This window comes from Oncorhynchus nerka, linkage group LG20 (assembly GCF_034236695.1).
Source record: "Oncorhynchus nerka isolate Pitt River linkage group LG20, Oner_Uvic_2.0, whole genome shotgun sequence".
In the NCBI taxonomy this organism is placed as follows: domain Eukaryota; kingdom Metazoa; phylum Chordata; class Actinopteri; order Salmoniformes; family Salmonidae; genus Oncorhynchus; species Oncorhynchus nerka.
The window spans coordinates 16,944,646-16,961,335 of record NC_088415.1 but is presented as its reverse complement, the minus strand read 5'-3'; the positions used below and the strand labels follow the sequence as shown (position 1 = coordinate 16,961,335).

The 16,690-nt window shown below is 44.1% G+C and overlaps 1 protein-coding gene across 2 annotated transcripts in view; it reads right to left on the bottom strand.

The window, feature by feature from the left end:
* Positions 1-10,364: 10,364 nt before the first annotated feature.
* The window catches only part of LOC115101994 (deoxynucleoside triphosphate triphosphohydrolase SAMHD1-like), a 38,458-nt gene continuing 32,132 nt past the window's right edge, over positions 10,365-16,690 (bottom strand). The window contains exons 12-16 of one of the 2 annotated variants that reach the window (XM_029621464.2): positions 16,246-16,385; positions 16,055-16,144; positions 15,316-15,420; positions 15,083-15,220; positions 10,365-12,226 (exon numbers count right to left, since the gene is read on the bottom strand). In XM_029621464.2, the coding sequence (XP_029477324.1) occupies positions 12,074-12,226; positions 15,083-15,220; positions 15,316-15,420; positions 16,055-16,144; positions 16,246-16,385 (626 nt within the window). In that variant the 3' untranslated portion in view covers positions 10,365-12,073. Of the gene's footprint in view, positions 12,227-15,082; positions 15,221-15,315; positions 15,421-16,054; positions 16,151-16,245; positions 16,386-16,690 lie in introns of both variants that reach the window. The other variant, XM_029621463.2, reaches the window with a different exon arrangement.

The window sequence follows — 16,690 nt, the reverse complement described above, 5'->3', positions numbered from 1 at the left end:
TCCAACCATCTCCAAGTTCTTACAGCATCTTAAAGCCACACATCGGTGTCCCCTTACACACACACACACACACGCGCATGCAAACACACGCACACAGGTTAAGATTGACAGTTTAGTTGGAGATCCATTTGGTTCGTAGTGAGCACATTCCTTCCTGAGGAATTTTGAGATTTATGACATCACTGTCTAATCACACTTCATCTCATTCTTATACTGAATGAAACAATTGGAATCTTTGGCCCCCTTCACAGTCTTACACTTCGCTTCAATGACACTTTAATTGTTCAACCTTCTTTAGTTGGATCCATATGAGGCGTTCCTTTTCCTCCCTATAGCACAGCATCAGACGTAACAATATCCTTACTGACCCGGGAAGATCTTAAATGACTCAAATGGAAATGTATCTCATGGTAGATGAAGACCTAAATCAGACCAAGAACCTGTCCTTCCCCCTTCCTCTCATTCCTTCTCTCTTCCCCGTCCTCTCTCTCTTCTCTTTCACACATCCAGGATTATACGTAACATCATTGTTCTCATATGTCATACTTCTCTCAGTCTCCAACGTGAAAGGCATATAGAGTTAACCCTGGTATGTTTTCCTTGGCTAGGGTTACTGAGAAAAATGGACTGGATTTTCATGGCTAAGTGATATACACTGCCTGAACGAAAGCTACTCTTGGCATTTGCATGTCAGAGCCAATGGCAGGGAAGATGCAGGTGTGTGTGTTCCTATGTAACATGACCCTCCTGTGCGAGTAGGGACAGGTGTGTCACCACTTGACCACGCCCCCAGGCCACACGGCACCTCCTGTCCCTAACACCTGCCCGTCTATGCAGAGACTTGTCTCCACGCACACACACACACACACACACACACACGGCTGGTCAGTGGGCTGTGACAGACTGAACACAACCCTGTCTCCATCTGCTTTCTCCAACTCTGTGACATTTAAGATCACCTCTATCCACCACAATACTAAACCACTCTCCACGGACCAGCCAAGGCAATAAAGACAATCACATCAATCAATGGCTGAGAGGAGCCATGACTGACATGAGTGAGCCACTGCTCGTTGTAAAGCTAAACATTTTTGGAATGAGAATTAGTGACAAGGAGTTGGCATGATAGCACAACTAGGCATTCAGGCAACGAAAACGATGGAACAATATTGCCAGAACCTTGACGTGAATTAGCAATTGATGTCTCTAGTGCTCAATGAACGTCATTCCACGAGAGCAATGTAAGCAGGAATTTTTGGGGGGGCCAAAGAAAATCCTTCAGAAAGTACTCATACACCTTGACTTATTCCACATTTTGTTGTGTTACAGCCTGAATTCAAAATCTATTTTCTAACCCATCTACTCACAATACCTGATAATGATAGAGAAAACATGTTTTTAGAAATGTTTGCAAATTTATTGAAAATTAAATTTAGAAATATCTCATTTACGTAAGTATTCACACTCCTGAGTCAATTCATCAGTACATTTTATCATCACCTTTGGCAGCGATTCATGCTACTACTCTTTCTGGGTAAGTCTCTAAGAGCTTTGCACACCTGGATTGTACAATATTATTCTTTAAAATATTCTTCAAGCTCTGTCAAGTTGGTTGTTGATCATTCCTAGACAGCTAAGTCTTGCCACAGATTTTCAAGATGATTTAAGTCAAAACTGTAACTAGGCCACTCAGGAACAGTGTTGTCTTGGTAAGCAACTCCAGTGTACATTTGGCCTTGTGAAATGAAAAGAAAAAGCCATATCTCTGTCCAGTGTCTGTTCTTTTGCCCATCTTAATCTTTTCTTTTTATTGGCCAGTCTGAGAAATTGCTTTTTCTTTGCAACTCTTCCTAGAAGGCCAGCATCCCGGAGTCGCCTCCTCTCTGTAGACGTTGAGACTGGTGTTTTGCGGGTACTCTTTAATGAAACTGCCAGTTGAGGACTTGTGAGGCGTCTGTTTCTCAAACTAGACAGTCTAATATATTTGTCCTCTTGCTCAGTTGTGCACCGGGGCCTCCCACTCCTCTTTCTATTCTGGTTAGAGCCAGTTTGCGCTGTTCTTTGAAGGGAGTAGTACACAGCATTGTACGAGATCTTCAGTTTCTTGGCAATTTCTCGCATGGAATAGCCTTCATTTCTCAGAATAACAATAAACTGATGAGTTTCAGAAGAAAGTTCTTTGTTTCTGGTCATTTTGAGCCTGTAATCAAACCTTCAAATGCTGATGCTCCAGATACTCAACTAGTATAAAGTAAGCCAGTTAATTGCTTCTTTAATCAGACAACAGTTTTCAGCTGTGCTAACATAATTGCAAATGGGTTTTCTAATGATCAATTAGTCGTTTAAAATAATAAACTTGGATTAGCTAACAGAACGTGCCAATGGAAAACAGGAGTGGTTGCTGATAATGGGCCTCTCTACGCCTATGTAGATATTCCATAAAAAATCAGCCATTTCCAACTACAACAGTCATTTACAACATTAACAATGTCTACACTGTCTACACTGTATTTCTGATCAATTTGATGTTATTTTATTGGACAAAAATGTGCTTTTCTTTCAAAAACAAGGACAGTTCTAAGTGACCCCAAACTTTTGAACAGTAGTGTATATCTTTCAACTATGCTGTGATGTTTAACGTACAATTTCAATCTATCTAATCGAATAGAATCCACAGATTGAGAGTTGAAGACAAATACTTTTACTAAGAGTATTAGTATATTAGGAATTGTCTGACCCGGTCTCTCCAGATCTCGTAACAGTACTATTTCTAGGGTCAATTTTAGATCAATGCTATGCATTTTCAGCCATTCCTGAACTTGAGATCAGAAACAGGCTACCTGATGGCAATACCAAAATAAATGGTCTATTGATTCTGTATCACAACAAAATCTGCAGAGCTTCGTTAATTTTATGCCCCAAATATTCAACATTTTGTTGGTGGCAATAATTCTATATAGGTGCCCTTTGCGAGGCATTGGGAGACATAGCTGGTCTTTGTGATTGAGTCTTAAACTTTCACTGCTCGACTGAGGGACAGATAATGTGTGGTGTACAGAGATGAGGTAGTCATTCAGAAATGTTAAACATTAAAACTGCATTAAAACTGAGTCCATGCAACTTATTATGACTTGTTAAGCACATTTTTACTCCTGAACTCATTTAGACTTGCCATAACAAAATATTTATTGACACAAGACATTTCAGCTTTTCATTTCAAATGAATTTGTAAACATTCCGAAAAACAAAATTCCACTTTCACATTATGGGGTATTGTGTGTAGGCAAGTTGAATCAATTGAAAAATCCGGCTGTTCCACAACAAAATGTGAAAAAAGTCAAGGGGTGTGAAAACTTTCTGAAGATACTTTAAGTATAGGTTAAGTTACCTGAAATGACTAGCTAGCTAATTAAGCTAATTCACTAGCTTGAAAAGATGTTTGTTGTCCACGACCTGTAAGTATGGTATTGATTAATATAGTCATGAAAAGTACTGTAATGAAACAGCAGGGAGCAGGTCTCGAACCCCCGACCTTCGACCCCGAGGTCCGGCGTGCTATCGACTGTGTCGTAAAAAGCATGCTCGTGCGCTTGCTTGCGACTCTACGTCTTACAGGAACGCACTCACCAGCCAAGCACATGCACTGTCGTGGATGCAAGGTCCGATCACTTCTGACACCAATGTAATGAAACAGCAGGGAGAAGGCCTCGAACCCTCGATGCCAGCTGCGACACAGCCTGAGATTGAACCCAGGTCTCTAGTAGTGCAGTGCCTTAGATTGCTGCGCCACTCGGGAGGGCCCTAATAAACATATTTTTGACATAGAATTAAGCATAATAATTATGGCTCTAGATTGCAGGAAAAAAGCTTTTTCTGGTGTTTGAAAAATGCTAAATCCTCCAACTTCTGGATGGGTACGGACCCACCCCCCCCAGCCATCTTCAAATACTTTGTGCCCCTCATTTCCAACATTAAATTGCCAGTGTGATTAAGTAATATGAGGAACTATGGTCATTGTATTTCAATGCTTTCCTATTTTGAATACCTATTATTTTTTACATAATTATATGGCTTGTATTTAAGATTTAACTAGGATGAAATTAGTTCATCACACACACACACACACACACACTCAGGACCAGCTGAGAGAGAGTAATTTCCAGGTACGTATGCTTATCCCCCTTTCATCCCCTCCTCCTCACCTCACTCCCCCTCTTCTCCCTCAGAAGTTGAAGTCATTACTTGACAGGTTGTTTTCTTGAACCAAAAGGAAAACACCCCCCCACCACCACCAGGACAGTGCTGAGAGGATTCCCACATGACTGCCTGGACACGGTGCCACTGACCCCCGCAGACACACACACACACACATGCGCACACACACACACAGCAACCAAACAATTTAGGTCTGTGCAAAAGCTTTTCCAGATGTGCCCTCATCAGAGTATGTCAGAGAAGTGGAGCTGGAGCGGGGCATGGAGTGGAGCACAGAGCAGGAGCTGAGCGTGAAGTGGAGCGTGAAGCGGAGCAGGAGCGTGAAGTGGAGCATGAAGCGGAGCTGGAGTGGAGCTGGAGTGTGAAGTGGAGCATGGAGCGGAGCTGGAGTGTGAAGTGGAGCATGGAGCGGAGCATGGAGCGGAGCTGGAGTGTGAAGTGGAGCATGGAGCGGAGCTGGAGTGTGAAGTGGAGCATGGAGCGGAGCTGGAGTGTGAAGTGGAGCATGGAGCGGAGCTGGAGCGGAGCTGGAGTGTGAAGTGGAGCATGGAGCGGAGCTGGAGTGTGAAGTGGAGCATGGAGCGGAGCTGGAGTGTGAAGTGGAGCATGGAGCGGAGCTGGAGTGTGAAGTGGCGCATGGAGCGGAGCTGGAGTGTTCCCCATTTGACTGGAGCATGGAGCAAGATTCCCAAAGACTGGAGTGTCTGCCTTCTCACGCGATCCATTTTCGTTCCAGTAGTGCTCCAATATCACTAACCTCACGAGCTCGGGCCAATACCATACACTTCATGAGTGCATGCATTTGTAGTCTACTTGTGTGCTGCTTTAGCCCTTTGCTTTAGCTACTGTCATGGAGTTCACTAAATATTTTCATAAAGAAACTGATAAAACACAAAGGTGCTAAATCAAGAGGATTTACAGAAACAAGGACCAAGAGCAAGAGAGGGAGTGTGGTGATATAGTGTCCACAACTAAATAGTCATTGTGGAATCTGAAAAGACACATATCCTGAAGGCATGACGGTGTCCTTCAGTGGAGGCTGTTCATTATAATGTCTGTGACGGAGCAAATGGAATGTTACCATTCCACCATTCCACTCGTCATTACCACGAGCCCATTCTCCCCAATGAAATTGCCACCAGCCTCCTGTGGTCTACTTACTACCTGCACAAGCTAAAACAAAGAACAAGGTGGGAAGATAACTGTGGTCTACTTACTACCTGCACAAGCTAAAACAAAGAACAAGGTGGGAAGATAACTGTGGTCTACTTATTACCTGCACAAGCTAAAACAAAGAACAAGGTGGGAAGATAACTGTGGTCTACTTACTACCTGCACAAGCTAAAACAAAGAACAAGGTGGGAAGATAACTGTGGTCTACTTACTACCTGCACAAGCTAAAACAAAGAACAAGGTGGGAAGATAACTGTGGTCTACTTACTACCTGCACAAGCTAAAACAAAGAACAAGGTGGGAAGATAACTGTGGTCTACTTACTACCTGCACAAGCTAAAACAAAGAACAAGGTGGGAAGATAACTGTGGTCTACTTACTACCTGCACAAGCTAAAACAAAGAACAAGGTGGGAAGATAACTGTGGTCTACTTACTACCTGCACAAGCTAAAACAAAGAACAAGGTGGGAAGATAACTGTGGTCTACTTACTACCTGCACAAGCTAAAACAAAGAACAAGGTGGGAAGATAACTGTGGTCTACTTACTACCTGCACAAGCTAAAACAAAGAACAAGGTGGGAAGATAACTGTGGTCTACTTACTACCTGCACAAGCTAAAACAAAGAACAAGGTGGGAAGATAACTGTGGTCTACTTACTACCTGCACAAGCTAAAACAAAGAACAAGGTGGGAAGATAACTGTGGTCTACTTACTACCTGCACAAGCTAAAACAAAGAACAAGGTGGGAAGATAACTGTGGTCTACTTACTACCTGCACAAGCTAAAACAAAGAACAAGGTGGGAAGATAACTGTGGTCTACTTACTACCTGCACAAGCTAAAACAAAGAACAAGGTGGGAAGATAACTGTGGTCTACTTACTACCTGCACAAGCTAAAACAAAGAACAAGGTGGGAAGATAACTGTGGTCTACTTACTACCTGCACAAGCTAAAACAAAGAACAAGGTGGGAAGATAACTGTGGTCTACTTACTACCTGCACAAGCTAAAACAAAGAACAAGGTGGGAAGATAACTGTGTCACAGCAGCAAAGTATTTATAAACAAAAAAATCTGATCTCTTAAACATTTCCTCATTTGTTGTTCTATTATCTATAGATTAAATGATTTTGTCCCAATATGCCTGGCATATTTCCATGGTCAAGGAGCTTTCTGTTTTGATTGGGTTATTTTGCCTGAAAACCTTGAGAGCTACCAAAATATATTTTTTAAATTGAACAACTCTGCATCTCTGCTCAGCCAGGCAAGAGTGGCCAAAGGGTGTCCCCAGTGGCTCTGCTAGTGTGGGGAGGGTGTTCTCCGCTACTGGCCTTCTCTCCAGGCACCATCGCATGAGCTTGAAGCCAAAGACTAGCCAAACTCATGTTTCTAAAAAGGCACTAATAAGTAATGTTTTGATTCATTTGTATTTAATTGTATTTAAAGTCACAGCCTATATGCACAATTTATATATATATATAATGATTTAACGCAACAAAATGTTTAAATGCAGAGCTCTTTATGTCCCTACCAGCCTAGTGTGTCGCCCTCGCAAATGCTTCACAATGTATTTCTTTGTAGGCTAAAGCCTAAATAATTCATTTCTGAGTGAATTTGGAGCAGCAGTTTGTTTTCCTGTGACAGTTTGTTTTCCTGTGACGGAGCGGTTTTTAGCAGAGCGGTTGGAAAGGACGTGGAGCCCTGGAGCGGTGCTCCATGAGGGATGAGCAGGATTTCCCAGCGCTCAACTCCGCTCACATGCTCTGGCCCTCATCCATTCTATTACAGAGAGATGCCACCAAGGACAAACACACACACACACTGAAGACAGGATGTGATAAATGCTAGCCAAATGGGACATGATTACCAGAGGATCATCAGACACAGGCCAGAGGGAGGGAGGTGTAAGCATCCCCTTTCTTTTACTGTAAAACTCCCAATCCTCAATACACAACTCGAAAATTCATTTGATGATTATGGATCTCTCTCTCTCTCTTGTCCCTGTCCCCCCTCTCTCCCCCTACAGTGACAGACAAGATTCAACCCCAGTTATCCCAAACAGCTGTATACATTTGTACCCACGTCACACTGAAGGGAGGCAAAGGAGAGGGGGCTTACGGTAGGCCCAATAAGGTGCTCCCTTGGGGGCTAGACCACCCCACTACCCTCTGGGTCCTGGAGATCTAGAGCTGGGATCAGTCACTCAGATTATACAAGACTGTTCAAATTGTCTAAAGTGGCCCAGCTCCACCTCTCCTATTTTAAGGCCCCATCAACCTTGGAGATACAATGCACATGTAGGATTTGTTCCTAGCAACACTCTCCTTGGCTTGCTCTTTTGAGAGTTTGGGAGGGGTTTGTGTTGCTCTTATGGTTGCTGTTTGTGTCAAATGCATTAGTGTTGCTCCATGATTAATTGATTAGAGTCATTGATACACAAGGCGGGATACAGGACAGGATGCTAAGAAGCCAGGAAACCTCCACTTTAGCATATCGGGACATTTAGCCAACTTGTCTTTCATTTATGTTCTCTTTAAACAGAGGTGACTTAAGCGTTTCTCACTATCACTCTAACTATCACTCTAAGTCTCTCCATTAACAGGTTTTCACTCCTCTCCCCATTTCACTCCCACTCTCCTTCCCTCCTCTCCTTCCCTCCTCTCCCCCTCTCTCCTTCCCTCCTGCCTCTCTCACTGGAGCGCTAAATGAGCAACAAATATCTAATCAACCTAAAATTGACACCTCACATCAAGGGAAAGAGGGGATAAGGAGGGAGGTAAAGAAAGTACTAATAAAGCAATTACTGCCCCCCCCAAGCTCAGCCTTCACCCTCGCTCTCCATCCTCCCTCCCTCTCCACTCCTCTCCCAGCAAAAGCCCTCACGCCTCAGCAGGTGTGGAGAGAGAAATGGAGAGAATGACTGAAAAAAAGAGTAAGATGAAAAGAAAGAGAAAGAAAGAGAGCACCTGTTTTGAGTCCCAGTCCTTTGCCATACATGCTGGCCTGGACTTGCACTACCGCACTTTAAACAGACAAAACCTCCCACGCACATACCACACCATCAGTCTCTCAGCTTCTAGATGTCCATTTGAGTCATATAACAGACACTCTTATCAAGAGCAACTTAAAAGTAGTGAGTGAATACATTATCATACTGGTCCCCCACGGGAATCAAACCCACAACTCTGGCATTGCAAGCGCCATGCTCTACCAACTGAGCTACAACGGACTACCAAACTAGCTGCCTGCAGCATTGGGGTCAATTCCATTTCAATGTCTATTCACTCAATTCAAAAGTGTAATTTATATTCAATGTTTCTTTTCTTTCTAAACTAGAATTCAGTTCCAAAAGTCAATTTGGTCTCGTCTCCAAATCAATTGCGCTTTACCCTCATAGGTTGACAGATAGGGATTAGGTGTTTAACCAGATCAGGACTGAATGATTTGTAGAGTTACTCTTATATTCCTCTCCTTCTATATGTATTATTCTCCACAACTATACTCCTATTTCTCTCTCTCTCTGTACCACATACACAACATCACTGCTCCAGTCAGATCCTCCACAGTCCCTCATTAACATCCTGGCAGGGGGTGGGGGCATCAAAGTAGCAGGATCCCTGCAGACTCCCTGAGCAATCCTACCATGGGGGTCTGGAGCCTCAACGTCTCACCCCCCAATGAGAGGCCATGACACACACACACACAGTAGCTATGACCCCATAGGACCAGCTGGGAACCAGTCATGTGGAGGAATACACCCCCCCCCCATTCCTTCCAGTGTGTCGTGGGCTAGCGTTTTGCCACCATTGGCCCATTTGTGTCAGGGCTTGAGGAGATCAGCTCCCCCATACCTTCACCCCCAGTGTGTTTGTGGGTGTAGATCAGTAATGTCTAATATTGGTTTATGTGAGTTTCAGAATGTACAGGGGATCAATGACAAACACATGGAAAGCAGCCTCTCACACAAGTATGCAGATAATACGATCACATTTTTAAATCAATCATCACAATTGATGGGTATTGACAAGCACAGTTAGAAGCCTATGGAATGGGAGGATTGTGTTTGTGTGTGTGTTGGAAAAGCAAGGAGGGGTCTACAAATACCAATCCAATCTGCCAGAGAGGCAAGTGCAGCAGGAGGGTAACGGAGGGGTAGAGGAGGAGGGGGTGGAGGGAAGGCACCTTGCAACAGCTGGTCTCAATTATCCATGGAGGGGCTGGGTGGTGTGTGAGACAGGGGGATGGTGGGGGGCTGAGTCTGTGTGTGTGAGACAGGGGGATATGGGGGGGGGGGGGATGAGACCACTGGCGCCAGGAGGGGAGCAACAGGTCAGGGAGGATGAAGATTATAAAAATACTATAGCAGGCAGTTGGCCTTGTGGTGGTGTGAGGGAGGGGTGGATATTCCTCGGCTGGCTCTGAGAATCAGTGCCACAGGATGTGTAATGGAAGAGTATGTGCGTGTAGCAGGGCAGCGTTTTACCTCCACTTCCTGTCATATAACTTTCCTGTCCAAACAACAGAAGTTAATTCCTCTGTGACTACAACTAGAAATAGAATATTGTAATTTCCACAGCGGACTCGGGCCAGGACAGTCAGCCAATCCTTTCCTGCAAAATCCTTACTCAGACTGACTGGTATTACTGTCTATGTGTGTGTGTGTGTGTGTTTCGGTGTGTGTATCCCTTTGTCAGTGAGCCATGTATTGTATACATACTTAGATATGTGATTGTTGCCAGAGCCGTTTCTGCTTTACAGAAAATCCCCTCTATGGAAAGGGGATCTCTTACCGCCCTCTAGTGGAGAAAGATGTGAAACACTGGACGACGTTCATAGACACAGAACTCATCACGTCAGCTTTGAGTTCACCCCTCGAATGGTTCAATTGAGGATTTAGTGAGGGAATGCTGATCTCAGACCTGTGGTGGTGCCAAAAGACATCTACACAGAGCTCGAAGAAAACAGAACTCAGATAGCCAGGCAGAGAAATTAGTTGTATTCCACAGCTTTTGACAGTTGTACTGGATCATAAAATCCCTGAAACGTTGACTGTCTCTACGATTTGTCTTTCATTATATATTTTTAAAAAACAAAGCACATAATTAAATCAACCAACATACCATCAATGACCAACAGCTGTGGACTCATCTTGATGCAGACTGTATGGTAAAACATTGTGTTTATATGGTTTAAATGAGGAGAACATAGCCAGACTCAAAAGGTAACATGGATGAAAACACAATGTGATACCCGCAGCACTTAGAGAAACACCACACTAATCAGAAACAGTCCAAATCAAAACCAAAAAAGTTTCAGGTCTGAATCACACACCGCATGCATTGTGTATGTATAACTGACTACACTACCCACACTGCACTGCACACTGTGACCCATCTCTGTTTGTCAGTTCAAGGGGCCACTTTTAGGAAAATAATCAAATATAGGGTAGACAGATCTCTGATCTTTATGTGCTTTAGTCAACCCCTACCTCACCAAACATACTGTACGTATGTCAACAACCAGGCTAGCTATGGTGGGTGCCTATATATATAAACTAAAACCTTGTAGAAAACATGCTTATAAGAAAGACAATGCCCTGAAAGACAAACAATGGTGATACAATACCATTGAAACAATTACATACTCAGCTACAATGTAAAACAAGCATGATTGTCCAAAAAGGGTTTGAGAACAACTTTCATCAGGTTGTATAAATATGTAACAGTTGCTGCTAGGCGATCTGAAAGATACCTGTATGATCGTGGCACATCAAGATGCATAGCCAGAGAAAAGTCAGGAAGTATTTTCACACTCACAGGCTCCCACACAATGTAATACCAATGACACCGATAATTAAATAAGGCAAAATAACCGCACTTAAAAACCTATAACATATGCTTAAAATAAAACGAGATAAAAAGAGAATAAAATAAAGACTATATGATATAATCCCTAACAGAACTGAGAGTGAACAGAACCCTGAGACAAAGGTCTTTCTTCTGGACATTGCTCCTAGACACTGATCTCCAACTCCCTAATATTCTCTGGTTCATATAGTCAATGAACTAAGCAGACCAGACCCAGCTGCTATCACATTGATGTCCACCCAAAAACTATACTTTGGTATTTGTTTCATTAGACCATTGTTGATATAGTCCCAAAATGTTTTGCAAGTCAGCAATCAAGTTCTCAAGATATACTGCATAACTTTCAAAATACAGCCGGTATGATGCTGCGCTTTGTATCATACGATGCACAATACATCATCCCAGGTGTATTTCTGTATTTCCAAAGTTAGATATCTTTAACTTGATTGCTGAAATGCAAAACAATTGGTGCTGTATCAACAATGGACTAATGACAAATACGAAGATAGCATTTTGGGTGGAGTTTTCCTTTAAGACGAGAACAATGACCATTTTTTTAAAGGTAAACAGCCTGAGCAAGACATCATTTATCCACCATCTTTGGTCCCCAACACCTAGTCCTAGGGAGCACCAGGGTACGCAACGGTTAGTTCCCACCCAGCATCAACACGACTGATTCAGCTACTCAATTAATCATTATAACCTAGACTAGCTGAATCAGGTGTGTTAGTGCTGGGTTGGAACAAAACCTTGCATACCCTGTAGCTCTCCAGAACTGCCATAAGAAGTAAACAGACAGATCCTCTTTCTCATCTTCCTAAAAGAGTCTGGCTTTTGCCTTCTGTTGTCCAATGTTGACTGCAGCCCTGCTTCTTCCTCCCTGGCTATCCTCTTCATCATCGTTCTCATCATAATTGTGGGCCCAGCTTCGCTTCAGAGGGGTGAGCTCCGGTGCAATCGAATCTCCGTCCTAAACAAACATGAACACAAACAGATACCAGAGTCAATTTGACAGACTCCTCTTCAAAGCTCAGTTGTCCTGAGTCTTCACAACACTGCCAGGACATAGGATCAAGGGAGACACTTAAGTGTTTTAATACTAGATCTCTTGACACATTGATGAAAATAGTTATGGCCTCTAAACCATCAAGCTGCATACTGGACCCTATTCCAACTAAACTACTGAAAAAGCTGCTTCCTGTGCTTGGCCCTCCTATGTTGAACATAATAAACGTCTCTCTATCCACCGGATGTGTACCAAACTCACTAAAAGTGGCAGTAATAAAGCCTCTCTTGAAAAAGCCAAACCTTGACCCAGAAAATATAAAAAACTATCGGCCTATATCGAATCTTCCATTCCTCTCAATTAATAAAAGAAAAGCTGTTGCACAGCAACTCACTGCATCCCTGAACACTAACAACATTCGAAACGCTTCAGTCTGGTTTTACACTCCATCATAGCACTGACTGCACTCAAAGGTGGTAAATGACCTTTTAATGGCGTCAGACCGAGGCTCTGCATCTGTCCTCGTGCTCCTAGACCTTAGTGCTACTTTTGATACCATCGATAACCACATTCTTTTGGAGAGATTGGAAACCCAAATTGGTCTACACGGAGAGGTTTTTTTCCAGCTAAGTAACATTGCAAAAATATGAAACTTAATCCAAATGAATGACAAATGAATCCATGCTTTTGTCACTTCTAGATTAGACTACTGCAATGCTCTACTCTCCGGCTAAAGCACTAAACAAACTTCAGTTTGTGCTAAACACGGCTGCTAGAATCTAGTCTAGAACCAGAAAATGTGATCACATTACTCCAGTGCTAGCCTCTCTACACTAGCTTCCTGTGAAGGCAAGGGATGATTTCAAGATTTTACTGCTAACCTACAAAGCATTACATGGGCTTGCTCCTACCTATCTCTCTGATTTGGTCCTGCCGTACATACCTACACGTACGCTATAGTCACAAGACGCAGGCCTCCTAATTGTCCCTAGAATTTCTAAGCAAACAGCTGGAGGCAGGACTTTCTCCTATAGAGCTCCATTTTTATGGAACAGTCTGCCTACCCATGTGAGAGACACAGACTCGGTCTCAACCTTTAAGTCTTTACTGAAGAATCATCTCTTCAGTAAGTCCTATGATTGAGTGTAGTCTGGCCCAGGAGTGGGAAGGTGAACGGAAAGGCTCTGGAGCAACGAACCGCCCTTGCTGTCTCTGCCTGGCCGGTTCCCCTCTTTCCACTGGGATTCTCTGCCTCTAACCCTATTACAGGGGCTGAGTCACTGGCTTACTGGTACTCTTCCGTGCCGTCCCAAGGAGGGGTGTGTCACTCGAGTGGGTTGAGTCTCTAACGTGATCTTCCTGTCCGGTTTGGCTCCCCCCTCGGGTTCGTGCCGTGGGGGAGATCTTCGTGGGCTATACTTGGCCTTGTCTCAGGGTAGTAAGTTGGTGGTTGAAGATATCCCTCTAGTGGTGTGGGGGCTGTGCTTCGGCAAAGTGGGTGGGGTTATATCCTGCCTGGTTGGCCCTGTCCGGGGGTATAGTTGGATGGGGCTACAGGGTCTCCCAACCCCTCCTGTCTCAGCCTCCAGTAATTATGCTGTAATAGTTTGTGTTGGGGGGCTAGGGTCAGTCTGTTATATCTGGAGTATTTCTCCTGTCTTATCCGGTGTCCTGTATGCTCCCTCTAATTCTTGCTGTCTCTTTCCTCGGAGGACCTGAGCCCCAGGACCATGCCTCAGGACTACCTGGCCTGATGACTCCTTGATGTCCGCAGTCCACTTGGTCGTGCTGCTGCTCCAGTTTCAACTGTTCTGCCTGTGGCTAGGGAACCCTGATCTGTTCACCGGACGTGCTACCTTGTCCAGGGACCTGCTGTTTTCGACTCTTTCTCTACCGCACCTGCTGTCTCTAACTCTGAATGATCGGCTATGAAAAGCCAACTGACATTTACTCCTGAGGTGCTGACCTGTTGCACCCTTGACAACTACTGTGATTATTATTATTTGACCCTGCTGGTCATCTATGAACCTGGCATAGCCAGAAGAGTACTGGCCACCCCTAGGAGCCTGGTTCCTCTCTAGGGAGTTGTTCCTAGCCACCGTGCTTCTACATCTGCATTACTTGCCGTTTGGTGTTTTTGGCAGGGTTCTTGTATAATCACTTTGTGACCTGGCTGATGGACTTCATGAAAGCATGTTTTTGATTGATTATGTGTGGTGCAGGTAAGCTGGTCATAGCTAGCTGGCTTAGCCTTGCACTCAAATGTCATCATCTGTCGACTGTTCTGCCTGTGGCTATGGAACCCTGACCTGTTCACCGGACGTGCTACCTGTCCCAGACCTGCTGTTTTCAACTCTCTAGAGACAGCAGGAGCGGTAGAGATACTCTTAATGATCGGCTATGAAAAGCCAACTGACATTTACTCCTGAGGTGCTGACATGCTGCACCCTCGACAACTACTGTGATTATTATTATTTGACCATGCTGGTAATTTATGAACATTTGAACATCTTGGCCATGTTCTGTTATAATCTCCACCCGGCACACCCAGAAGAGGACTGGCCACCCCTCATAGCTTGGTTCCTCTCTAGGTTTCTTCCTAGGTTTTGGCCTCTCTTTCTTCCTAGTTATTCCTAGCCACCGTGCTTCTACACCTGCACTGCTTGCTGTTTGGGGTTTTAGGCTGGGTTTCTGTACAGCACTTTGAAATATCAGCTAATGTAAGAAGGGCTATATAAATACATTTGATTTTCTCCACAACGCTAACAGTTTGAGATAGAGATCCATACTGTAAATGAAAGAGATAAGAGGCCTCCTGACCTGAGGCTTGGAGAAGTTGTTGTCCATGCACCACTTGACATAGTTAATCTTAGCTGCCTCCACGGTCTTCTCATCTCTCTTCTTAAAGTAGACCCTGATCTGCTGCTCAGCAAACTGATCTGGCAGCATCTGAGACACCTACAGGGGAGAACAATCATGTAAAAGAATGTTTTCAAGATCCAAAAAGAACAGACTATTTCTAAAAAGATTTGAGCGTGAATTGTAGTATTGACCTGGTTCCTGCTGATCTGGGTGGTTTTGGTTGGGGTATTCTTACAGTAGAAACGCATGTTGTTGATGGGGTTCTTCTCCTTCATACCCCAGTCCATGTTGATGATCTGATGAAGAGAAAGAAAGAGGGACAGAAAGAGAGAGCGAGAGATAGATAAAGAGGCAGAGTATTGCTGAGCGATTAGTGCTTTTCTAGGTCGGTTCAGTTATTATGGTTTTCCATCATTTTTGTAAAACAAATGCATTATGAAATAATGACGAAAAATATTTGAGCTTTTTCATTGAAAGGATTTGATTTCTCTCTAAAAAAAACATAGAACTAAATGGAAATCAAGTTATTAAACCAACGTTGGTCAATTAGTTGTTTAATAACCCCCCCAAAAAAACTGATGGTGGTTAATCTGGCCTTCATGGCAACATGTCCTCTTAAATCTCCACCTGGTACAGTCAGAAGAGGACAGAGCCTGGTTCCTCTCTAGGTTTCTTCTTTTCTAGGGAGTTGTTCCTAGCCACCGTGCTTCTACATCAGTATTGCTTTGCTCTTTATAGTTTTAGGCTGAATATCTGTAAAACACTTTGTGACAACTGCTGATGTAAAAAGGGCTTTATAAAAATACATTTTATTGATTGACATATTTCCAATAAAGCCAACGGTAATAAAGGTTATCTATAGACGGGCTTGTTATGTGACCTGTGTCTTCGATCAGTTCCCTGAGTGAGGTGAAAAGACTGGACACTCACATTGACTACAAAGTCCCCTGGCTCTAGAGTGACGCCCTGGAGGTCTTTCTCAGGCCTGCATATCGCCAAGTCCCTTGCCCATTCCTGGAGCTGTTCCTGGGCGAGAAAAGAGGAGGAGAGGCACATAATATGGATCTTCTAAAAAAGCCATGAGAGGATATCCACCCTCCATCCCCCAGACACACACACACCTGTGAGACCACCACATGTTTCTTGGCTTGGGTCTGTCCCAAATTCTTGTAGAGGTTTCTGCAGGTGATGTTGTAGAGGATCTTTCTGGCCTCTGCCAGCTCAGAGGATGATGAGTACAGGATCTGCTCAAACACATGGTCTACATGGAGAGGGGAGGGGAAGAGACAGGAGAGAGACCAGGAGAGGAGACCAGGAGAGAGACCAGGAGAGAGACCAGGAGAGAAGACGGAGAGAGACCAGGAGAGGAGACGGAGAGAGACCAGGAGAGGAGACAGGAGAGGAGACAGGAGAGAGACCAGGAGAGGAGACGGAGAGAGACCAGGAGAGAGACCCGGAGAGAGACCCGGAGAGAGACCAGGAGAGGAGACCAGGAGAGGAGACGGAGAGAGACCAGGAGAGGAGACGGAGAGAGACCAGGAGAGAGACAGGAGAGGAGACAGGAGA